Source organism: Anas platyrhynchos, chromosome 12 (assembly GCF_047663525.1).
Source record: "Anas platyrhynchos isolate ZD024472 breed Pekin duck chromosome 12, IASCAAS_PekinDuck_T2T, whole genome shotgun sequence".
NCBI classification, from domain to species: domain Eukaryota; kingdom Metazoa; phylum Chordata; class Aves; order Anseriformes; family Anatidae; genus Anas; species Anas platyrhynchos.
Window position 1 is genome coordinate 2,671,023 of NC_092598.1, and position 24,987 is coordinate 2,696,009.

The 24,987-nt window shown below is 64.8% G+C and overlaps 1 protein-coding gene across 3 annotated transcripts in view; it reads left to right on the top strand.

Annotated features, from left to right (window-relative positions):
- Window positions 1–24,987, top strand: part of GSE1 (Gse1 coiled-coil protein) — a 91,947-nt gene that overhangs the window by 56,253 nt on the left and 10,707 nt on the right. For all 3 annotated transcript variants that reach the window (XM_038185359.2, XM_038185360.2, XM_038185361.2), the window contains exon 3: window positions 24,514–24,732. In XM_038185359.2, coding sequence (XP_038041287.2) covers window positions 24,514–24,732 — 219 coding nt within the window. The remainder of the gene's footprint in view (window positions 1–24,513; window positions 24,733–24,987) is intronic.

A 24,987-nucleotide genomic window follows, 5' to 3' on the forward strand; every position in this document is an offset into this window, starting at 1 on the left:
GGGCCGGCAGGGTCCCCCAGCCGTGCTGCGGTGCCGCCGTCCATCCCTCGCCCTGCTCCCTCTACCCGCCGCCACGGGCTGACAAGAGCCATTTCCAAGATGGATTGATTCAATTTAGCACCGATTTTTATTTTATTTTTTTATTTTTTTTTTATTTTTTTTTTCTCTCTCTTCGCCGGGGCCGGTGACGTACGGCTCCCCAGCCGGCGCTGGGCTGCACGTGACTCCCCAGCGCCCGCCGTCATTAGGGCAGCTCAGCACCGGCTGCTGCCACCCCACGCGTGCCACCAACGGGGAGGGGACCGCATCCTGCCCTGCCGTGCCCCATAATTTGGGATTTATCCCTGGAGGGGGCGCAGGGACGGTGGCGGTGCCCAAAGGTGGTACCCGGGGGGTGCTGGAGCCGCCGGCGGGGCTGCGCAGGGGGGGATTTTGTTTTGTTCCGCTGTTTTGCTGGTGTTTTTTTTTTTTTCCTCCAGGCTTGATGAGTATGTCTGGTTCTCTCTCGCTGTCTGTCTTCTCCTCTCTCCTTCCTTTTCGAGGCAAATGGCTGACTGATTGCTTTTCATCTCCCGCTCTGAGGAGCTGTAAGAGCTACTTTATACAAACATCAATTACAGGCACGTAATAAATTAAGGCTCCCTTACACCGAACCCATTAGAGTCCACTCTCATATCAAAGCGCTCCCATCACACGCGGATTGGGGTGGAGTGGGGGGGAGGAGGAGAGGGAGGAAAATGCCTTATTAGCCGGCAGATTGTTAGCAGAACACTGATTTAATTGTAGCTCCGCGCCCCAGCGCGGGAGGAGGACGGGCAGGGGGGCGCAGGAAAAAAAAAAAAAGGGGAGGGGGGGGCAGCACGCACGGGGCCTGCCAAAAAAAAAAAAAAAAAAAGCAATGCCCGGGGATTGTTCCCTTCCCTGAGGGGCTCGGGGGCGGCCCCCTCCTGGGCCTGTCCCCGTGCCAGTGCTGGCTGCCAGCGCTGCTCCTGGTAACGGCCTGGGGGGGGCTGGATGCAGGCGGAGGTGCCCCCCCGGCTGCTTGATGGAAAGCCCAGGGGCTGGGTGCCCATCCCCAGCCTTTTGGGATCCACCTCCAGCCCCTTTCCTGGGCGCACGCAGCCGGGGGGGCGATGCCAAGGGCCCCCCCCCGTTGCGCAGAGGCCGTGGCAGCCTCCTGGCATCCCCTCGCTGCGGGTTTGGGGACGTGGTGACGAGGCCTGCGGTGGCACAGCGCGCACACGCTGGCACCTGCAGCCCCCTCAGCCCCCTCCCCAAGGTTTGGGACCCCCGTTTGTGGGGTGCGCCCCGCAGCAGGGCTCGGGGGCAGAAAGGGAGGCCGGGTGAGAGCGGGGGCAGCCCGGAGGCGGCCGGGAGCGAAACTTCCCTTTAGGACAAAGGCGCCTGCATCCGCCAGCAGCTCCCCGCTGCCTCTGCCTGCGAATAAATAGCCTCCAGGCTGTCAGTCTGGCACTACCCCCGGGGCTGGAGGCTCTCGGAGAGGAACGGAGCCCGGGAACAGCAGGCAGGGCTGGAGCGCTGCCCGCCGGGGGCTTTGCAGGCGCTGGCACGCTGCGCCCAGGCGGGGCCGCCTCCAAAAACCCGCAGCGCCCGGCAGCCTCTCCACGTGGCCGTGCCGTGGGCGCAGGCACGGGGCCGTCCCCCGCTCGGTGGCACATGTGGGGGGCAGCGGGGGGGATCCCCGCAACGGGCTGCAGCCCCCCAAGGCGTGCGCCGTCGGGGTTGTGAGCTGGGTGCCACGCGCGCAAGGGGGTCCCATGTGCACGGAGAGGGTCCCATGTGCACCGGGGGGTTCCCACGTGCACCGGGGGGGTCCCGTGTGCACAACGGGGGGGGGTCCATCCTGCTGAGACGCTGGTGCAAGCTCTGCAGAGGGCGTGCTGGGCGGCTGGGGGCGTGCAGGGGGTGCACGTGCATCCCATCCCCACCCGCTGAACGTGCCCGCGTGCGCACGCCCAGACACAGGTGCCTGGCGAGGGGGGGTCCCGTTCGTCGCCCTCCCTTTCAGGGCCGGTTTTATCTCCCCTGCAGCCCGCCGTTCCCTTCCTGCCCTTCCGAGGCTGACATTTACATATTAATATTTTCCAGGGGAGGCAGCGCGTTGCGGTGCAAGTGTCTGCATTGTGGTTGCACATAATGTAAAGTGAGATAAAGCGCCCGGCTCCGCTATGAATAACTGCAAATGAAAACCCATGTGGCCATAAAAGCCTTCACATTTGCCCTGTCAGCATGTGGTACATCGGCTAAACAACTGATTTAGCTTCTCTCCCTTTTTTTTTTTCCCTTTTTTTTTTTTTTTTCTCGAGGTTTATCGCCACTTACAGAGGACATGCTCTTTGTGTACTGCCTGTCGCTTTCTGCTCAGCTTCCTTGTCGCTTCCTGTCGGCGTCCTCCCCGTCAGGCCCCGAAACGATGCTCGGCCCCTAAAGCGCCCTGACAGCCCCTATTAGCTCCGAGCCGAAGCCATCTCCTCGCTGCTGGGGCTATTTATCTCCGCGGCGCAGGGAGCTCTTATCGTCTTACCCGCCCGCTCCCTACGGCCCCCGGCGTTTGCTTCTGCTGATGGCGGGGATTTGGGATGGATGGGGGCCTGGTGGGGGTGATATTAAGGGGGTGAGGCAGCACCGCAGGGTTTTGGGGAGCTGGAGGGGCCGGAGAGGACCCCGCTGGTGATTTTCCCTCTTCCCAAAAGGGCTGGGGCCGGCCCCCAGGCTTTATTTCGCTGCGCCTTCTGCGCCGTGGGGTGCAGCCGGAACGCCAGCGTGGCGGTTGTGGCAGGAAGAAGTGTTTGTGTGGGGCGGGGGGGGGCGCAAATTAAAACCGGTTAATGAACTCCTCCGCTCTGAACACCGCCGCCTGACGCGCTGCCGTCCCCCGAGGCACGGAGGTGGCCCCTTGGGCGAGGGTGATGTCCCCGCGGGACCGCTGGCACCCTGAAGGCGCCGGCTCGGGCGCAAGACCTGAAAGACCGGCGTGGGGTGGGGACGCCTCCTTGCCCCCGGCCGGCGTGGGGTGGCACGGCGGGCACTGCGGCGAGCAGGAAAAACAGCTCCGTGCTCCGGCCGGGCGGCTCCGAGGGCGCCGATTTGGGGCTGTGGAGCCGGGGATGGGTGTCCCCAACCCCACGTCCCCGGCTCGGCGCCCGCGGAGCCGCCTGGCCCCGCTCCAGGTAACTGGAGCTCCCTCCTCGCCTCCCTTCGCTGTTATTTCAGCAGGAGGACGCAGCTCGGTTTACGGGGCCGGGCAGATTTTTATCGGGCCCCTCGCTCCATCCGCTTGGGGCCGGGAGCCGGTAGCAGGGCTGCGAGCAGCGGGGCCGAGCGGTGTGACAGCGGGGAGACCCCTGCGGGGCCACGCCGCCCCCCGGGGTGCACCCGTTCCCAAAACCAGTGGGATTTGCTCCCTTGGGGACCGTGCCACACTGTCCCCTGTGTCACGAGGCGCTGCCCTGGCTGGGCTGTTGCGAGCTTTGCATCACCCTGCGCGGGGAGCGAGCGGCCCCAAGGTGCAGGAAACACAAGGGTGCAGCGCATGGGGGGTCCCCCCTGGCCACCGTTTTTTTTTTTTTTTTTTTTTTGGGGGGGGGGGAGCCCTCCCCAAGCCTCCTAACAGCCGTCGGGGCTTGCATCAGAGCGCGCCGGGGCGGCGGGGGGGAATTTCACAAGCGCTTTCCTGCCTCAACCTGCCCCTAGCCGCTGCCCCGGGGGGGGGGCCGTGCTGGGCAGGGGGTGGGAAGCAGGGGCTGGGGGGTTGTTTACAGCAGCAGAGCTTGTTTCCTTCCACCTGCCTCGGGGGAAGCAGTTAGCAATTTGTTAGTCAAACCAGATGAGCCTTCCTGGAGCCGGCTTCCTGCCAAGCCAGCCTTCGGAGCCGGAGCATCGCCCAGCCGGGCTCCCCCCCCCTTCTCCCCGCCTCTCCGTGCACCCCACCGCGGCGGTGCCGTGTCCCGCTGCCCACGCGGGGCCGTAGCCAGCGGCGTGGGAACTGCGGGTGGGGAGAGGGGCAAGACTGGGGCACAGGCAGGATTTGGGCACGCTGGCTTGGGCTTTTCCAGCTGGGAGCACCGGAGCCGCGCTCGCTGCCTGCGCCTCTTCCCACATCCTCCCGGGGAGGTGGTGCTGGGAGCGCCTTGCAGGGTGGCGAGCTTGGGGTTGGGAGGGCGCTCTCTCGAGGTGTTTGGGTGATGGTTGGGTGCTGGAAAGGTTTTTACACCATGCCGTGGGGTGCTGGGGGAGCGTGATGGGCACCGGGTGCCGTGCGCCGTGCACTGAGCACCACGCACCGTGCATCCAGCAGCGTGTGCATTGAGCACCATGCTCTGAGCACCAAATATCATGCTTTGAGCACCAAATATCATGCTTTGAGCACCGAATATCATGCTTTGAGCGCCGAGCACCACGCTCCACGCATCGAGCACCCGAGCACCGTGCGCCACGCACGCATCCAGCGCCGCTGCCCCAGGAGCGCAGGCACCACCCAAGCGGGAACGGGGCCCACGCGAGGACGAGGAAGTGCCAGCCCGCGCCCCCTCGCTCATCGAGTGGCGCCGGGTGATAAATAAGGAAGTTAACACCCAACCCGGGCTGCTAATTAGCTTTTAACCTGTACTAGCAGTTAACTACAAAAGGCAGTCATTTGTTCCGGGGAGCTGGTAGCGTAGAAAGAACGAAACACGGCCAATTTTGTTCAGGATGAATTAAGACTTGCAAATGTAAAATGAGTTCATCTATTTAATTAAGTAGCGGCAATATGGATGTTAAATTAAGTTAATGGCAGGCATGCCAAAACAAGGTTATAAAAAGCCTGGCCTGGCGGGGTGGGTTCCGGATCCAGCCCCCGGATGGGGGACGGGGGCCCTGCCCTGTGCCGGGGGGGGCTGGGGGATGCTGCCCCTCAGGTACCCCCCAAATACCCCCAGGATACCCCCAGGGTACCCCCAGGGTGTCCCCAGGGTGTCCCCAGGGTGCTCCCCAGGCTGTCCCTGTCCCGGTGGCTGCTGCGGGGAAAGGAGAGGGCTGGCGAAAAGCAAAAGCAGCGCGGGAAGGCGTCGCGCCCGGCACCGCAATCTTATCGGGGCTGAACTTTACTCTCCTGCTAAAGATATAGGATACTTTAGGGACATCGGAAAGAAATAATAACCCTCTGATTTGTAGCTCTCGGGCGCCGGCAGCCAATGGGAAATGAAGACTGTCTGCTGCCATTACCATTTTTTGTATGAACTATTCCCCAAAGAAATCAAACCCTTGTAAAAGCCCTCCCGTGCGGCAGCCCCTGCTCCCGCGCTGACCCGAGCCGTGCGGATTATCACCGCGCATCGCAGCCGGAGACAGGAACATTCATTAAAATTTGAAACACAAATGGAAAATTGCTACTTGAAGCCTCCTTGCCAGAGAGCCAGCCAGTTGATCAGAGACCTCATTAATGTATCTAATGTGTAAGGAACAATTAGACTTTTCAAAGACATCCTTTTCCCCGCAGCCGCTCCGCTCTGTCCAGGGGAAAAAAAAAAGGGAAAAAACCTGACCCCCCCAGCCCAGCCCAGCCCAGGAATTGCTGCGAGGGATCGGGGCGCACAACCTCAGCGGGGGCCTACGAGCCACCGGAGAGTCTCTGGTGGCACTGCGGGGCCATCCCGGGGCGCCGCTGGTGCCCGAAACGCCCGTTTCTCCTTAAGTTTGATGGCGAGGAAAGCGAGATGATTAAAAAGCTGATTTCTTTTCCCAGCGACCGGCGGGTTTTGCCATCCTCCCGTAATTAGCCAGTTACACGGCCGTATGTTTTATTTATGAGCCGAGGGCGGAGGGAAGGGGAAGCGGAGGAACGACCGTGCCCTATATATCTGCAAATAAAACACTTCATTTCCCTCCTGGGGAATGTCACCTCAAGAAACCATCGCTTTCCTGCTCACTACCCCGTCCAAATCGGAGGCTGTAAATGGCTTTGTGGGCCTGGCTGGCGCTCAGATGGGTTTAAAATATGGATTTATGTCTTTATTCTGCATAGTCAAAGGTCAACAAGAGCAGGAAATCATTGCTGAGCCGCTTATTTACTGCGGGAGGCCGGCGCTCGCTCCGCTTTGATTATTCGGCCCCGTGCGCCGGGGGCTGCGGGTGGGGGGTCCCTGCGTGCGTCCCGGCCCGGGACCTAATTTTGGGGTGCTGGGTTGCGGAGTGCACATCGGGGAGGACGGCATCCCGCGTCGCACACGGGCTTGGCAGGCTGGGGAGCAAATTGTTTACGGAGCGGTGGGAACGGGCCGTGGTGATTATAGGGTCATAAATATCACGGGGGAGGCCGAGGAGCTCGTAACGGGATGTGCTCGCCCTGGGCCGGCGGGGACCAGGCGCGCACAAGCTCACCATGGGATTTTTGAGATTAAACCCCCCCCCAGGCAGGACGTGGGTGGTGAGGAGCTGGTGCAAGGCCAGTGCCAGCCATCGGGGACCGGCCGTGCCTCATTTTCCCCAGGGTGAGGTGGGTTGGGGTCAGCATCCAGATCGGTGGGGACCGGAGCGCACAGGGATGGATGTGGCACCCTGCCTGGGGACACGCGTGTCCTGGTGGGGCTGCGGGTGCCTGCGGGGAGGTCAGGGATCCCTGGGGAGGTCCAGGCATCCTTGGAGAGGTTGGGGATCCCTGGAGAGGTTGGGGATCCCTGGAGAGGTTGGGGATCCCTGGGGAGGCTGGGGATCCTTGGAGAGGTTGAGGGGGATGTTGGGGACCCCTGGGGAGGTTGGGGATCCTTGGAGAGGTTGGGGGAGATGTTGGGGATCCTTGGGGAGATCAGGGATCCCTGGAGAGGTTGGGGAGCCCTGGAGAGGTTGGGGATCTTTGGAGAGGTTGGGGGGGATGTTGGGGATCCCTGGAGAGTTGGGGATCCCTGCGGAGGTTGGGGATCCTTGGAGAGGTTGAGGGGAAGGTTGGGGATTCCTGGAGATGTTGGGGATCCCTGGGGAGGTTGGGGATCTTTGGAGAGGTTGGGGGGGATGTTGGGGATCCTTGGAGAGCTCGGCGATCCCTGGAGATGTTGGGGAGCCCAGGGGGAGGTCAGGCCCCCCCGGGGGAGGTCGGGCACCCCTGGGCCATCCGCGGTGCCCCGGTGGGGAAGGTGGCAGCCGGCCGAGCGGGCCGGGGGAGCCGGGAGCACCCGGTGCCACCCCCGGCCACCTTCTCCCCGTCTCGCTGGTGCTGCGTGGGCCGTGCCGGCGGCGAGCTGCGCTCTCATGCTTTGCTAATGCCGCCTGGCACCTGCCCCAGCTCCCGGCGGCTCCGCGCGAGCGGGACCCAATTAATCCTCCAGGCGCTCGGGGAACTGGGTCAAGGCTCGTCAAGGCTCCCGCTAACGAGGGCCGAGGCGAGGCGCAGCGCAGCCGGCTGGCAGGTGCCCGCGTCCCCCCCGCACCCCGCGGGGCGGTAAGTGGGTAAAACCCAAGCAGGGCGTTCGTTGGCCATCCAACCGTCCCCATGTGGCTCCCCCCCCCCTGTTTTTTTTTTTTTTTGTCCCCCCCCCTCTCCCCACCGTGGGTTTCTGCGAACCGGGGGCCTCCGAGGAGGAGGAGGAGGAGGAGGAGGGTGGCGGAGAATTCGGTTGGGCCGATGGCGCAAAGGGGCTGGTTTCCCAACGGGGCGCCGTGCCTCGGTTTCCCCATCCCAAAACCTAAAAGGGGGGGCGGGGGGATGCAGGGGGGGGTGCTGCTGCCCTCCAGGATTTTTGGGCTTCCCCCAGGGGCTGCAGGGAGCGGAGGCAGCGTGCCCCTTTGAAGTGGAGCCCAACTTCCAGGAGTGAAGCAACGCTCGTTTGCATAATGAACAAAGGGAGTAGTGGAGAGGGGAGGGGGGGGGGTGTAAGGGAGGAGGGGGGGGGGGGCAAACCCCAAACCCCAACCTGGCAGGCTGGCGCGTCCCTCCCTCGCAGCCCCGCTCCGCCATTGGCCTGTAATTACAGGTTTATTGCCTGTACAGCTATTGTGTAATGACATGTTTGCAAATTAATTTTTATGGCTCATGCCATCGGTTGGGGAGGGGGGGGGGGGGGCGGGCAGCGCGGGGTGGGTGAGGGGGGGGGTTGCGTGAGCCCAGCGGGTTGCAAACCCTATAAAAACCCCACAGCGGAGATCAGGGGGGGATTTGGGGTGAGGATTTGGGGGGGGGGGGTCCTGGGAGAGCCCCCACCCCCAGAGGGTGCTGATGGGGATGCGCTCCTGGGGGGGGGGGGTGCAGCTGGAAACGGGGGTGTGAGGCGCGTGCCCGCGGGTCCCCGTGCGCGTGCCCGCTGCCCCCTGCCCGTGCCCCCAGCGGCGGGGCGGAAGGCGGCGGAGGGGGGGGCCGTGGATGGGGGGGTGGGGGGGGCGGTTTTTGGCACAGGATGTGGCCGGCCCTGCACCGAGCGATAGCGCACGGCGGCGGCGGCTCAACCCGAGGCACTTTGGGAACAGAGGGGCCGGGGGGGGGGGGCAAAGGGGGGGTGAGAAGCGAGCCCTCAGCGCCCCCCCCTCCTCTCCACGCCCTCCCTCCCCGTTTCTCCTTTCCTTAAATCAGGGCCCCCCCCCCACCTCCGGACCCCTCCATGGTGCTGGAGCGCGCCCCCCCCCACACTCTGTGCTTGGTTTTTATTTTTTTTCCCCTTTCTTTTTTTTTTTTTTTTTTTTTTTTTTTTTTTTTTTTAATTTTACCCCCCCACCAGCATCCCCGGGGGGCTCCCCCTTTGGTCCAGGGGCTCCCTTTTTTTTTTGGTCCAGGGGCTGCCGCCCCCCCCCCCTTCGGTGCTGGATGCTGGATGGGATGCGATGGGCAGGCAGCAGGGAGGGAGGGGGGGGGGGGGGTGGGCGCCGAGCAGCTGCCCCCCTCCCGCCCCCCCCCCCGTTCATTAGGGGAGACAAATCTGCTGTCAGGCCGCCAGCTTGCCAATTTGCCGATAATGATCCCTGCATGGAAATTGATCGAGGGGCCAGCCTGCCTTCAGCCTGCCTTCCCCGCCGCCTGCTCAGCCTAGCCCGGGGGGGTGTGTGTGTGGGGGGGGGGCACTTTTCTGCCCCCCCCCGCATCGCTTTTCCCCCCCCTCTCCATCCTTATTTTATCCCCATCCCCTCCTCGGGCATGGATAGGGGAGAGGGGGGGACACCCCAATAACGGGGCTCTCCGGCTTCACGGGGTGCCCCCCCCGGCTTGGGGGGGGACTGCCGAGGGTCCCGCCGCCTTCCTCCTCCTCCTCCTCTTCCTCCTCTTCCTCCTCCTCCTCCTCCTCCTGCTCTTCCTCCTCCTCTTCTTCCTCGCCCCCTTTTTACGCGCGTGCCGGCCGCGTCTCGGGGGGCGCAAAAAAAAAAAAAAAGGAGGCGGGGGGGGGGGGCGCAGGGCAGGCTCGGCACCACCCGGCACGGCTCAGCCCCTCTCAGCACCCCCCCAGCCCGTGCCGCTGCCCCCCCCCGGCCGCCCCCCGCCGGCGCCCCGCGCTGCTGCTGCTGCTGCAATTTGGATTCTTCCTCCTCCCCCCGCACTCTCCATTTGCCCTCCTCCTCCTCCTCCTCCTCCTCCTCCTCCTCCTCCTCCTCCTCCCCTCCCCTCACCGCCCCGCGGTATTTTTTCGCTTCTGGTTTATTTTTTTTCCAACCCCCCTCCGTGTGGCTCGCCGCTAATTTTTTGGGGATTTTATTTTATTTTACCTTCTTCTTCTTCTTCTTATATTTTTTTTTTCTCTCCTCCTCCTCGCTTCCTGGCGCATCCTCTTCGCCTCGGCTCGGCTGCTTTTTTTTTATTATTGTTTTTTTTCCGCCTTCCTATTTATTTTTTTGCCCCCCCCCGCCCCCCCTCCGCACCCCTCCCGGGCCGCAATGGAACTGTAGCGTTAAATCATGTTCGGCTTGAAACCACCCCTCTATTACTTACCAGGTAAGCCCACGCGCGATGTGCCCCCCCCGGGGAGGGGGGGGCTCCTTGGGGTGTCCCCCCCCCACCCCCGCCTCGGGGCCACCCCTCTCCCCTTTGTCCTTAAAGCCGGGGGGGGGGGGGCAACTTTCTCCGGCAGCGTTTTGGGGTCCGGCCAGCTGTAGGGTTTTTTTTTTTGGGGGGGGGGGGCGTTTTCTTCCTCCCTTCTCCTCTTCCTCCGGGAGCCCCCAGGGTGTCGCCGTGCCCCCCCCGTCTCCCCCGATGGAAAAAAAGGGGGTTCGCTGCGTTTGGGGGTTCCGAGGGGGGGGCGCATCGGGTGCTGCCCCCCCCTTGCCACTCCGCGCGCAGGGGAGCGGGGGCACCAAACTTTTGCTTTTTCGCCCCAGCCGGGAAAAAACGACCCCTGCGCCCCCCCCCAGGCGGTGTCGGGTGTGTTTTGGGGAGGCTGGGGGGGGACCGCACGCCTCGGGGGCGCGCTCAGGATGCGCGCACGGGATGGAGAGCGGGGGGGGGGGCGCCCCCCAGCAGCCCGGAGGTGGATAAGGGGGGGGGTCCGCCGGGACCCCGTCTCCCTTGGGGGGGGGCCGTGCCCTGCTCGGCGGTTTCCCCGGCGGTGTGGTGAAGGGGGGGGGACCCGTGTGGGGGGGCTGTTTGTTTCAGGAAATGGCTTTTGCATGTGGCGGGTCGGAGAGGAGACAAGCCGCTGCCGAGCGCGCCTGCGCCTCCGCGCACCGGGGAGGGCACCAAGGGGGGGGCACCGTGCAGAATGGGGAGCCCCGGGGGGGGGGCAGAGGTGTCACATCCCAACTAACCCCCCCCAGAGCTTTGGGGATGCTCGCTGGCTGCTGGCACCGAGCAGCGATGCTGCCCCCAAACCCCTTCAGGGGTGCTGCCACCCTCAGGGGTGCACCCCGGGGGGGGGGACACACACGACTCTTGGAGGGGGGGGCACACGCGTTGGAGAGGGGCTGGGATTTTGGGGGAATTTCGTCCCGAGCTGTGTTTACCGGCGGCTCCTGTTGCGTGAAACTTCTGGCTCTCCCTGTAATTGCTCGGGCACTAATTCCTGCCCCTCGGAAAACCAGGCAGCCTTCGTGCGGCTCCCTCTGTGCTGGGAAAATGGGGGGGCAAGCTGGGAAAAGGGGGGGGCAAGCTGGGAAAAAAGGGGGGTGCCCAGAAGGAGCCCCCAGCCCCGCCGCCCCTGGCTCAGCCCCCCCAGCTCCGGCTCGCTCGCGGCATCCATCAGGTGGTCGATTTGCTTCCCAGGCAGCTCGGGGAAGGGGAAAGGGAAAAAAAAAGGAGAAAAGCAAAAAAAAAAAAAAAAAAAAAAAAGAGAGAGAGAGAGAGAGGAGCGTGGAAGTGTCAGCCCGGTGAGATTTCAAGCAATTAAGGAAAACGCTGTTGGAGGGGCTGTCAAAGCCAGCAGGCGCCGCGCACCGCCGGGGCTGCTCCTGGCGCAGGTGGGGGCAAAGAGGGTGGAAATTTCAGGCCCCCCCCCGCGGCCCCGGGCTCGCAGGGGCTCCGCCGAGCGGTTTGCTGGTGGCGGTGACTCAGCGGCAGGAGCCCTGCTGGGGACGGCCACCTCCCCAGGCTCTCCCCGTGCCCCACGCTGCGCCTCGCTGCGTTTGGGGCTGGGACTTGTGATACCGGAGCGGCTTTCCTGGAGGTGATGCTGGGGTGGCTGTCCTGGGGACAGCAGCGTCCCTCGGGGACAGAGAGCATCCCTTGGGGACAGCAGCATCCCCTGGGGACAGCAGCATCCCCTGGGGGCCTGGTTGTCCTCACCCTGATTTGGCACCCTGATGCGCACGGCCCTTTGGGGCTCCCCATCCCTTTGGGACCCCCCCCCCTATTTGGGCACCCACTCGGCCTTAAGAAAAGGGAGCTCGCCGGCAGCTCTGCCACGGGGCCAGGCTGGTCCCGTGGCTCCAGCAGCACCGAAAGAAACCAGCAGGGGAAAAAAAAAAAAAAAAAGAAAACCCCAAAAGCCTCCTCCGCGTCTCATGGCAGCAGCCGGCGGCGAGGTTTTCCCCCGGCGGAGCAGGACGGGGCCCTCGGTGCCTCCCCGTTCCCGGCGGGTGCCGGCGCGCAGCGGAGGATGCTGCTGACTCAGGGCCTTCCTAAATGGTTCCTATTTTTACGCCGGGGCCGGCAATATTTAGCCCGTGGATCAAAGCAGATGGAGGTATCTGGGTGATGCCGCGTAAACACCCGCTCGGTGTGAGTCACCGCGCCGGCCCGGCTGCTTTCGGGTGGAGACGGCCGCCCCCGGCTGCTTTTGGGGTGCTCGGGGACGGCCCCCCCCGGCGAGGGCAGCGTGGCAGCCCTGCCAGGAGCCGGGTTCTTCCTCGCCCTTCCTCTTCCTCGCTGGGTGTGGGAGCGGGGGCTGCGTTATGGGGTGATGCTCTTGGGGTGCCGGGTGGTGCCGCGGGGCGCAGCGTGCCGGGGAGCCCTCCTGCCTTCCTCCCTCGCCCACCCCGCTGTCCTCCTCCTCCTCCTCCTTCTCCTCCTCCTCCTCTCCTCGCCAGTCCTAAATTCGGTCGCCATGGCAACCATGTCAACCACTTTCCAGCTTCCCCGTGATTATTTGACAAGGGGAGGGCGGGGAGAAAGAAGGGGGCGAGGGGAAGGGGACGGCTGAGCGCGGCGGAGGGCGAGGGCTGCGCGCCGGGTGGGGACCGGGGACAGCGCCCCGGGGATGGGGGTGACGCTTCCCCAGGGCTTTTCCCTGCCGAGTGGGGCTGACGCCAGCTCAGTGCCTGCCCAGGGGCCAGCTCCATGGCTGCTGCTCAGGGCTGGGGCTCGTTTGGTGCCCCCCCAGCTCCACACGGGCACGCAGCCAGCACCGGGGGCTGCCCTCCCCAAATTTAGGGCCACCCTGCGCTGCCCCTGCTCGTGCCAGGGCCCTGCTGGCACCTGGAACACCCGCAGCTTGGAGGAGGGCGCGGAGGTGAATTATTCCCATTCACCCCCTTTTCCTCCCTCTTTTCTTCCCCCCCCTCCCACCCACCTTCTCCGTAATCCCTTTATTCCTGGGTTAAGCCTGGTTCCCAATGGTTTTAAGGACAGATTTACCCGCGGCTATATAGGACAGGGTGGAACGAGGGGCTGCCGCTCGGGTGGGCGCACAACATCACCCCGACATCACCCCGGCGGGGGTCTGGCCACCCCCAAAAACGGGAGCAGGCAGCGAGCTTTCGGGGCTCCCCCCAGCATCCCCACCCAGCTGCGCCCCCCCTGTGCCGTGGTGCCGCTCCCGTGTGCCGCTCACCTTCAACCCCGCAGCGGGTTTCGGGGCAGCAGGTGCTTCCTTTCTTCGCCGCGGCCCCCCCGCCTCCACCACCCGCTGCTTTGGCACCGGCTGGTGGCACCTGCCGGGGGCCGGGGCCGCTCCTTGGCACGGCGCGGCGGCACGTGCGCGGCACCGGCGCTCGAGGCTCAAAGCGGGGCCACCCCAGCCTGGCATCCGTGCTCACCCCCCCCTTTCTCTATTTTTATACATTTTTCTATTATTTTTATTTATTTTTTATTTTATTTCCTCCTCCCACGCTGAATTAAGCACCGCTGCCTGGTGGCACCAGCCCACAGTGGATATTTCTGACACCTCCACGCTGCCAGATGTCAAAGGCCGGTGTGCTTCAAAGAGCCACCGGCCGGGAATAAAAACCCTGATGCACGTCCGCGACGGGGGGGGGGAAAGCAAAGAGGCCCCCGCAGCCGGAGATGTGTCACCCGTGGCCATATCCCCGCCAGGAATTATTTAATTTAATGGCACCCACCTTGGGGTGCAGCCTTGCGAGCGCGCGCACAAGGCAGAGGGGAAAAGGGAGAAGGGGGGGGCTGCGTTTCTGCAGGGTTTTCTCCTTTTCCCCCCTTCTTTTAATAATAATGCTTTAAAGATGTTTGACATCTGTAACAAACAGCTGGCATCCTGTTATGGAAGAATGTCCTTTTATTTCCGAGCAGGTTGAACTGTCATTAATAGTATAATTAGGTGATTATCGGCGTACAGCAGAAAACTGCTTAATTGCACGGCGAGCTGCGCGAGGATCCCCGGCTCCTTTTATTGCCGTATTTGTTTTAGCCGCCTGAAATTTTTCGCGCTGCGTTGTTGTTTTTCCACATTGATTATTATTTTTTAATGCCTGTGACAGCTGTAGGAGCGTGGCAGGCAGCACCGGCGCTGAGCGCGCCGGCGGCGAGAGGGGCGCGGGGAAGAAAAGGGGGGGGGACACCCCGCGCTGGCACCCGTCCCTGTCCCCCCCCCTCCTCTCCCTCCCCTCCCCAAGGGTTTTATTTGTTAACCCCGTGCGTGCCAGGCTTGGGAGATGACGGGGATGGCGTCGAGGCGGGGAGGGGGGCACCCTTGGGTGGCAGCGAGGCGCAGATTTGGGCGGCAGGGGGTGCGGGGAGGTGGCGCTGGAGCCCGCTGCTGCTTTCCCCCCCCCAGCCCCGGTGAGCACGGAGCACGGAGGGGAGATGCTGAGCACCAGCTTTGCCTCGCCGTGGTGCTTCCCCTTTGGATGCAGATGAAAGCCCGAGATGAAAAGCCGGCCCCGGCGCATCCCCTCGGCGAGTGTCAAGCGCCGCGGCTCCCCCGACCGAGCCGTCCCGCGTGGCAGGATGAAAGAGCTGGGAGCAAACGTGCCTGTCTCGCCTGCAGCGGGAATAAAGGAGACATCCTGCCACCTCGGAGCCTTTGTTAGCGCCGCCGTGCCTTCGGCTGCCGGCACGGAGCGAGCGGGGAGCCAATGGAGGAGCCGTGGAGCTGGGGCACCGCTCGGCATGGGGTGTCCCCTCGTGCCATCCCCCCCTGGGTGGCTCTGCTGCCTCCCAGCCCCTCTGCGTGCCCCCACGCGGGGAAAACACCCCCCGGGTGAGCCGCACGTGGCCGTCCCCTTCGCTCCAGGCCGTGGGATGGAGACGGAGTGTCCCCGTCCCCGTGTCCCTGTCCCCATGTCCCCGTCCCCGTGTCCCCGTCCCCGGGCCGTGGCGTTGTGGCCGAGCAGATTTTCTGTGCCCGCCAGACAATGGCGCTTTGTATCTCCCCCCGGTGCTGCGAAACACACTTGTTAGCGCCGCATCTTTGTGCTGTAAATTTCCATGGAGTAATTACGGCTTAATTTATGATAATCCCGGGCGGGCAGGGGGAGAGGGAGGGGGGGGGGGGGCGAGCGAGCGCCACTCCACTTGGGAAGTTGCCGGCCCTGGCCGAGGGGTCCCCGCATCCTGCTCGCCAAACTTCCCCCCCCAACCACCCTACAAACCCAGGGCATGAGCGTCCCCAGCCAGGGGCTGCTGGCACAGCCGGGTGCTGTCCCCGAGGACAAGCAGGGATCGTTTTGTGCCCAGCCACGGTGTCAGGATGGTCCCCAGGGTGGCACGTGGGGACGCTGCCCGTGCCACCCCGACGAGAAGCTTGGGAAGCTGCGGGTGCGTGGGTTTGGGTTGCCCTGGGGTGCCGTGCCGTGCCGTGCCGTGCCACCAGCACCCCGAGCAGGATGAGCCCGCCCTGCCCCTCGCCACGAGCCCTCTCCGGGCGCCTCCTCGGCTCAGCACCACCGAGTGGCTCATCCTGCCTTTGTCTGCGGGGCTTATTACCCAGCCAGAGAGAGGCTCTTTTCCCTCGGCCTTCCAGGCAGGCAAATTAGACGCTTTGGCAATTTTCAAGAAGTATGGAGGGAAGGAGGGGAGGGAGGCGAAGGAGGGGAGGAAAGTCTTTTATCTCCCAGCCGGCAGCCAGCAGGTTGCATGCGCCGGGTTTCGGCGTGCTGAGTAAATAGCCTGACCTGGCCCTGGGCGGCTCTGCTGGTGCCCGGCGATGGGGCAGGAGGCAGAACGGGTGCCCTGTGGGTGGCGGGGGGACACCGGGGGCTGGTGGAGGGCATTTGTGGGGTGTTTGTCCCCCTTCCTGCCCACCCTGTGAAGTAGGGTTGGAAACGAGATGCGCCTCGCTCCCCGTGTCCTCCTGAACATGGGGTACCACGCTGCGTTATGGGGTCAGCCGTGCCATAAATCCTGCAGGGCGAAGCGATTTGGGGACCGATTAACGCCCCATGCGCAGCGGGAAGGTCTGGTGGCACCCCAGGGACCCCAGCAGGGACACCAGGAGCCTGGTGCCCGTGCACCTCACCAAACGAGGCTCTCGTGGGGGCCTGTCCCGTGCCTGCCACCTCCTGCCAGGGTCCCCAGGGCTGGGGGTGTCCCCAAGGGGGGGGATAAAACCCCGGGGCTGCGCCCGCCGCACCTGCAGCCCGGCCCCCGTTCGGAGGCAGAGCGCACCGAGTGACATTTGCCAAGCGTAAAAATTCAATTAATTCCAGCAGGCAGATTAAATATAAGTGAATTTTAATAATTTGCTCTAAAGGCTGAGGATTACTGTAGGCAAAAAAAAAAAAAAAAAAAAAAAGGCAAAAAAAAAAAAAGGGAAGGAACTGCACGCGCGGGGGCACCGGCTAGCCTGCCTGGCACCGGCACGTGGGCTCGCCGGCGCTAATCGCGCTAATTCCTGGCGCGGGGGAGGCCGGGGAGGGGGCGCCGGGCTCCCAGCCCGCGGGGGGGGCTCTGCGGGAGCCCCTTCCCTGCTCTCTTCCCAGCCTCTTCGCGCCGAGCTGGGCAGGGGCTGGGAGGTGGCGATGCGCCATACGCTCCGTCGCCCCCCGGCACGTCCTCCCCCGCTGCTCCGTGCCCCCAAACATGCTCTTTTTTTAATTATTTCTCTTTTTTTAAATTATTTCTCATTTTTCTTTTTTTCCTCTCTCTTTTTTTTTTTCCTCTTTTTTTTTTTTTTTTCTCTTTTTTTCTCTTTTTTCTTTTTTCCCCTGGGTTTCAAAAGCTTTGCAGGGTGCAAACGCACAGCCGAGCGCAGCGCAAAGCTCCGCTCCTCCACCCAACCCTCTTTGGAGGTGCCGAGGCGGAGGGCGAGCCCCTTTGGGGACCCCCACCGGGGGATTTGGGGCGCACGGGGGGGCTGCGGGGCGCAGGGTGTCGCCCAGCCATTGCTGGCAGATGGCGCCGGTATTAGGGGAGCGAAAATCCGCGCTGTAAATTTGCCATTTGCCAGTGTTCATTTCTTCTCCCGAGGTAAAACCTGCCCCCCCCAGCCCGTGCCGTGCCAGCTGCGGCTTCATAAAACGTGCGGTGATGATGGAGGGGGCGGCGTGGGACCCTCCACGAGCACGGGGTCCGTCCGTCTGTCCGTCCATCCATCCTTCTGGGTGCCCCCCCTCCCCGTCTCGCCCCCTCCCCAGCCCTCGCGGCAGCGCGGCGCAGCCGGGATTGATGGAGATTGCCCGCGACCTTTGCTAGGACAAGAGGCATTACCATTAATACTTCTGTATTTCCTGGGTTCGCGCGGCGCATAAATCTCCTATCAAGTCAGGCGGGCCGGGTAATCTGCCAGGCTGCATTATTCATACCCGCCAACCCCCCCCCCCCCCCCCCGGTGTTGTAAGCTCTTTGTTGCGCGCCCGTCGGGGGTGCCGAGCCTTTTTGGGGTGGGCTCTGATGGGGTGCAGTGGGGTCGGGGAATCCTTGGTGCTGGCTGAGCTTTCTGCTGGGGTCCAGAAGCAATTGGGGTGGCCCCAAAGGGCTGGGGACGTGTCCGGGGGTGGTGGTGGTGCTGTGGGGCCGGGGCGTTGCTGTTTGCCCCGTGCTGCGGCTCCAAGCATCCCTGGCAGTGGTGGGCAGCGCTATCCTGGACCCCCCCAACCCCTAACCATGGGGGATGCTCTCAATAACCTGAAGCATTAAAGGGTGAGGGTCACCACGCTGTTGGGTCCAGCCCTGCTCACCTCCTAGCTGCTTGGAGGTGCCAGGATTTTGGCTCCTGGCCCTGCTGGAGGGGGCCAAAATGCCCTAAAAGCATCGGGATGGAGGGAGCCGGCCCCATCACCTCACCTCCCTGCCTCCCAACTCTGCCCCAGAGCCCCCGGCTCTGCCCCTGCCCCGTTCGCCCTTCGCCTCCCTCCTGCCCCGTGCAAGACCCAGCCTGCGCGAGAGCCTAATCTCCAATTTTATTCGCTCGGCTCCAGCCGATTTGCATAATCCACATAATCACCCCGGTTTTAATTGCCCGCAACTCTGCAGAAAGATCATGTGGTTAAGTGGTAAATCATAATTAGATAAATAATTGGCTTGGCCACAGCAAGCTGCTTTGTTATACCTGCCATCTGCTGGGCAAGGGCTTCGCGCGCCGAGAACAATGCGCCGCTGACGGCAAAGCGTGCGCGGCCTGCGGCGGGGCCGGGCTGGGGGGCACGGGGATGGGGCTGGGACGGGGTTGGGGTGTGTGGGGTGATGCCCACCCCCTGCTCGTGGGGTGCCCAGCAGTGCTGTGTGATGCTCAGCAGCGCTGTGCAGAGCTGGGCCATGAGCCACGCGATGCCCGGCGGCACCAGGCGGTGCGCAACGGTGCCACGCAATGGAGCCTCCGTGTGTGCCCCCCTTTTCCACAAAAAGCAGGGGGCTGGCTGCTCCTCTCTGCTGCTGGTGGAGGTTTTCTGGCTGCAGATCTTGGCACACGTGCCCCCAAACCCGCGTGGTTTTTGTTTTAAAAGTCCTCGTGCTGGTGCCGAGGTGAGGCCGGCCGTGCGCCCCCACAACCCGGCACCGTCCCGAGGCGCACAGGGTGAGGAGGGGCTCAGGAGCTGGCAAAATCCTTTGGATATGTGAGGTTTTGGAGCCTCCAGCTGGCACGGGGCGTGGGGAGGTGGGGGCTGTGCCTTGGGTGCGCTCAGCTGGCTGAGGAAAGTTGCCGTGCAGTGACCCACAGGGCTGGGGGCAGCTTGCAGGGGGGGCGCATCCAGGCCACCCTTGTCTCCAGCTCTCCAGGAGGCCGTTGCCACAAAAACCCGGCTGTGGCTTTGCAGGAGCCACCCGTGTGATTTCCGAGGAGCCTAAAAAATCCGCCCTGGCTCTCTTGGTGCCCTCCATCACCTCGGCGAGGGAGGGCGAGGCAGGGAACGAAACCCCGGGAGCCCACGGGGTGGTGGTAGCACCACGCCACCCGTCCCTCTCCGGCTCTGCTCCCTCCTCAGGAGCCTTCATTACTTTGCTTGCTGCCGTTTGCCGGATCAATGAGCCATGGAGGAGAGATCGATGGAAGCCAGCGGGCTGATAGCACCGCGCCTGGGGGGGCTCGCTGCTCCCTGGGGAGCCCCCCGCTCCTGGCCCCAGCCATCGGGGTGCTCCTGGCCCCGGGGGAGCCACCCAGACCCCTCTGCGGGTGCTGGGAAGGGACCTCCTCGTCCTGGCTGCTCCGGGATGGGGTTGTGGAGGGTGGCCGGACATGCTTGGGGACATTTAGGGACACGTGGGGACACGGAGCGCGGCTGTGGGGACAGGCGCCGTCGTTTCGGCTCGTTAGGAAGCGGCTGCGTGCCAGGTGGCCGTGCCATGGGGAGGGGTTGGCGGGGTGGGAGGGAGGGCAGGAGCTGGGGCTCCGATCAATCAATTAATTAATTAATGGAGCGTGTCGGAGGTGCGGCGGCAGAGCTGTTTTAATGAGGGATGATGGAAAATGCGCGGCGGCGCAGCGGGGAGCTGGCTGAAACGTGGCCGGGGAGGGGGGTGGTGGTGGTGGGTGGGGGAGAGGCGGTCCTGCTGCCTGTCCCCTGCTGGTGGAGGGGCCAGATCCTTAAATCCTTCTCGGGTGCTGAATTTGGAAACCCATATTCCTCCCCCGTGGCCAAGGAGCATCGAATGTGGCCCCCGTGGAGCTTGGCATCACGCCTCCACCACCCCGAGGCGCTTGTGCCACCCGGATCTGTCCCCATGGGAGCGCAGGGCTTGGCACGTCGTGTCCCCACGGTGTCCCCCCGGTGTCCCCCAGCACCCGTCCCGCTGTGTCCCCCCTCCCAGGGGGGATGCTCTGGAGGGGGGCACGTGGAGGGGCCGGGTGCTCGCTGCTCGCCCAGGCTCTCGCCCAGGCTCTGGGCTGCTGCATTCAGCCGGGGCTTCACAAAGCGAGGCAATTAGCATGGAAAATGTATGCAAAGCAGCTGTTCCCCGGGCGAGGGGCGTGCAGCTGGATGCCGGCTCCAGATTGGGAGCAGAGGCGGTGAAAGGAGAGGAAGTATCGCTGCAGCCCGGGGTTAAGAGGCAGAGCAGGAGAACAAAAGCCAAAGCGGGCACCCGGGGCCTTAACCCCTTCGCTGGCCGACCCCGGGGCTCCCCATGGGGCTCCCCATGGGGCTGTGGCTGCAGCCAGCACCCAGAGGGACCCCCCCGGGGCACCTCCTGGCCATGGGGACCTCCTGGGGTGCCCCTGGGGACCTTCGGTGATGGTCCTGGGGACCTTCGGTGGTGGCCTTGGGGACCTTCAGTGGTGGCTCTGGGGACGTTTGGTGATGGCATCGCCCACCCTGCCCCACTGAGGTCCCTGCCCAGCCCGGGGGGGGCTCAGCAAAGGGCAGGGGGGTGCCCACAGGAGGGTGCTGGGTGGCTCTGGGTGCGGGTCCAGCCCCGGGGGGGACACTTGCTCCTCGCTCGCTCAGCCTCCCGCTGCGCCGTGTTTTTTTTTTTATTATTATTATTTTCATTTTTTATTTTTTTTTTCCCCGCTCCATTTGCCAGGGGCTGGAGATGCTGCCTGATCGTATTTGGTAATAAATTATTAGTTCCACCGCTTGTGCACCCGGGAGCTGAAAATAGCTGCTTTTAAGCAGGCGGCTGGTGCAGGGCTGGGTTCAATGGCAATCTGCTCTGAAGGGCACTCCACGCTCATTAGGGGCCTTTCAAGGTGCCTCCGCCGTGCCGGCAGAGGGGGGGCTTCAACGAGGTGCTGAACCTGCCAGCACCATGGTTCCCGGCAGCCTCCTCCATGGGGGGGGGACAGGGACATCGGGGACAGCAGCTGGGAGCTGGCAGTGGCACCTGGATGCCCTGGGATTGTCCCTGTGGTCTCCCTCCTGTGCGCCCCCCGCCAGCACCCCAAAATACCCAGGGTGCTCCCCATCCTCCTGCAGCCATCCTCGTGGCCTCGGTGCCACCTCTCCTGTCCCTCTCTCGGTGGCAGCGAGGTGGCTGGGGGGCGCTTTTGGAGCTCCAGGACCCTCGTGTGCCCATCGGGGCGAGGTGGCACAGGGGGACACGGGTGGGCAAGAGGCGAGGGTGCAGGAGGGGGGCGCGCACCACCGTGCGCCCCACGGGGCCGTGAGCCCTGCGGTGGCACTGGTGACACCGGTGTGTCACCAATCACTCCAGCAGCTGCAGCCTGCTGCCTTCTAGTGGCTGCTGACACGGTGCCACCCTGCCCACGCGTGTCCCCTCTGCCCACGCGTGCCACCCTGCCCATGTGTGCCACCCTACCCACGTGTGCCACCCCTCCCAGTGCGCCTTCAGCCTTGTAGGTGACACCGGTGACCGTCCCCAGTTGCTGTCAGTGGCACGAGCGAGCATCCCTTGTCCCCAGGGAAGGCTCCGGGTTTCGGGGTGCGGGATGGCTGGAGGGGGGACGTCCCCACCACCTCCCCACCCCTCCGCCGCCGGCGCCGAGCACCCGTGTGCCCCGTCCCGTCCCCGCCGCTCCCGCTGCCCGCGGCTGCTGCCACCGCCGTGTTTATTTGTCTCCGGCCCCAGCAGGCAGCCAGACTGGTTCTGCTCCCGCTGCTGGAGGAGCGCCCGGTGCCAAAAAACCCGCCAGCGTCATCGGGAGCAGATGGAGGGAGGATGGCACGCTCCCAGCGCGGGGACGCGCGAGCGCCGCGGGAAAGGGGTGCCGGGTCGCGGGGTGCCACCGTGTCCTGCCACGGGGGACAGCAGTGGCCTCGGCCATCCCCTGAGCCACGTCCCCGCAGCCCCCCCGTGTCCCCTGATGTCCTCGGGTCGTGGCAGGAAGGCAGCGAGCGCGCCCGGGGGCTGGCACCTCTTCCTGCGCCCCTATAGGGCTGGGGGCGGCGTTGGGGTGCCCTGCCTTGTTTTGGGGTTCGGCCCCCACCCCGGTGATGCGGCTGGCGCCGGTGACGTGCCCCCGGGTCTGGGACCTGTTTTTCAGCACGGGTTTGCCTGCCGGGAAGAGCAGCTGGAGGCAGGGGAGGGGAGGGAGGATCGGGAGAGCTGCGGCGCGCCACCGAGCCGGGGGCCCCGGGAGAGGCCCCACCTCGTTGTGGGGTGGGGATGGGGACAGGGATGGGGACAGGGACAGCTCGGCGGCACCCAGAGTCCCAAATCCCTGTGCCTGGCCATCTCCCTGCCCGCTGTGCCTCAGTTTCCCCATGCAGGGCAGCTCTCCCGGGGGACAGCGTGGGGATGGGGACACCCGGACAGACGGACGCCACCTCTACCAGGGGGGGCAGGCTGAGCGGTGGCACTGCTCGGCCCCAGCCTGGGCGAAAAGGGATTTTATCACCAGGAAAGAGCAGCAGAGAGGGTTTGGAGCCCGGCCGTGGGGCAGGGATGCAGAATTTGCCCAGAATCAGCTGGGAAAAAGGCTGGCGAGCTCCCCGTGCGCATCCCGGGTGCCAGGGGGGGTCCCCACGGAGCTGGAGCTCGCGGCTCCCCCCGTGCAACCAACCCGTCCCGCTGATCCCTGGTGCTCCAGGGACGTCCCCGCTTCACGGGCGAGCACCGAGCGTGCCGAATTTTGGGGAGGAGGTGGCTGGGGCCGCGGCCATCAGCTGAGCATCACATGCTGGTGCCACGCGCGCCGGGCGCTTGTGGGATGCTGCCGTGTCTCGGGGAGGATGGGGGGGCACGGGAGGGCAGACAGAGCTTGGCACCGGGCCGGGGGGTGGCCAAAATTTCCCCCCCGCGCCACGGGGCTGTGATTAGAGAGAGCGTGGAGGTGGCAGGGCCGGGTCTGGTGGCTGCGAGGAGCCGGGGATGAAAGGGAGGAGTAATTACAGAGCCCGCAGCGGGAGGCAGGCGCAGCGCTGCTCAGCAAAGCATCTCCAGCTTTATTGGGGCCGGGGGGGTCGGGCCGGGGGTTAATAGCTGCCGAGGAGCCCCACGGGCTGCTTGGGGGCTGCAAACCCCCCGGGATGGTGCCAGGCAACGCACCCAGCACCCCGCGCTCCAAGGGGGGCGCACCCAAGCTCGATGGGGAGGTGGAAAGGGGGGGAAAAGGGGGTTTGGGGTTTTGGGGGGGGGCTGCTCTGAAGCGCAGGGGTTTGCTTCCCAGCTGTTGGCGTAATGAATTTACATGAGCCCGGCGTGTCGACAAGGCTGCAGTCAATGGCTGAGAGCCCCGGAGTTAATAAATGCTGGGATAATGAGGGCAGAGGGGAGCGCGCGCCGCCGCGCCGGCCGCCTCTCCAGGGGCCGGGGGGGGGCAAAGATTAATCAGTGCCGAGTGGCGCTCGGCGCCCCCCCCTGCCCTGGCCCCGTGGCCTCCCCTGCTCTGCCCCAGCCACCCTGAGGCTGGCAGAGGGGATATTTCGGTGGCCCTGGTGGCCGAGGTGGCCGCGCTGAGCCCCTGGGGGCTCACGGGGTCCTTCCGGACCCCCCCCCAGCGGGCACGGCCCCCCCTCCCTGCCTGCCCACCCGGGAGCGGGGCTAATTTTAGGCCGGCGTTAATGAAGCTGCTCATTTGGAAGTCTATTTTAAGGGCCCTGACATCAGCAGTTGCTGTTTTCGGAGGTGGAGAGCCCTGGAGCACGTGGCTGGGACAGGCACGGTGACGGGGGGGGCCACGGGCACCCCAGTGGGGTGTGGGGTGCGCTGCGCCCTGACGGTACCGGGACCACCCCCCCCGGCCCTATAGAGGCACTGTGCTGTGGGGCGCAGCCACGGGGAGCTGGGGGCGCGATGGTGAGGATGTGGGGATGAGCTGGGGGGCTTTGGGGGTGCAGGAGGGGGTTTTGGGGTGCTCGGGGTGAAGATGCGATGGGGGGGATTTGGGGACGGGGTGGTGCGGATGGGGGCCACAGTGGGGAGCTGGGGGCAACGGTGGGGATTTGGGGGTGCAGCAATGGGATTTGGGGGTGCAGTGATTGATTTTGGGGTACAGTGATGGGATTTTGGGGTGCAGGGTGACGATTTGAAGGTGCCGTGATGGTGATGGGGGGCACGACATCACCCCGGGGGTGCGCAACCGGCGACCTGATGGCGCGGCGGCGGGGATTTGGGTTTGGTCCCTGCGGGCTCCAGCAGCGTTACTTCGGGTTTCGGCAGCACCGCACGAGCCGGGGGGGCTCCCTCCTTCCCCAGCAGGGCGCTGCCATCCCCGTGCCCCCCCCGGGGCACCCCCTCTCTCCCTGCCGAGCCCCCCCCGTGCCGTTATCCGCTGGCGGCTCAGCGGGGCCATGTGATGCTGGCGGCAGCTGGTGGCCCCGTGTCAGCTCGTTTGCTGCAGGCGAGCAGCCCGCCTGCTTTGTTAGATAAGCTGCCGCCCCGTAAGCACGCGGGGAGCTCAATGGCACGGGGGGGGGGGACACGGACGGGGGCTCGCACCCACCCCCGGTGGGCTGCATCCTATTGCGTGAGCCCCGGGGGTGCTTTTTGGGGTGGGGGGTGAACGGGGTGCGCGGAGATTTGGTGCGGATCCCGCTTTGGGGTGGGTTTGGGGGGGCTTTGATGCTGAGGGGAGGGGGCGCGGGGGGGTCCTGGTGCTGTCCCCGTTGTCCCCGCTGCCCGCGGCGGCGCTGACCCCGCGCGTCTCTCCTTGGCAGGCATGAGCCATGAGTCGAAGTCGCCTTCCCTAGGAATGCTGTCCACCGCCACCCGCACCACCGCCACCGTCAGCCCCCTCACCCCCTCGCCCCTCAACGGCTCCCTGGTCCCCAATGGCAGCCCGGCCGCCAGCAGCACTTTGTCCGTCCAGGCAGCACCTTCCTCCAGCTTCGCCGCCGCCCTCCGCAAGCTCGCCAAGCAAGCCGAGGAGCCCAGAGGTACGGACGGGGTCCTTGGGTTGGGGGCTGGCACACCCCATAAACCTCCTCCAGAGTTTTCCTCCGCGAGGGCGCACGGGAACAATGTTTTGGCCACCCCGGGGTGCAGCGGAGCCGCCGTTTCGCCCCAAATCTTCGTGCACCACCGCCGCGTCCCCGTCACCACCCCGGCCACGCCGACCTCCCCTTCCTCCTGCTCTGCGGGATTTCAGCTCTCAAAGGGGTCGCCAGGGGGGGTTTGGAGGTGCCAGGGTA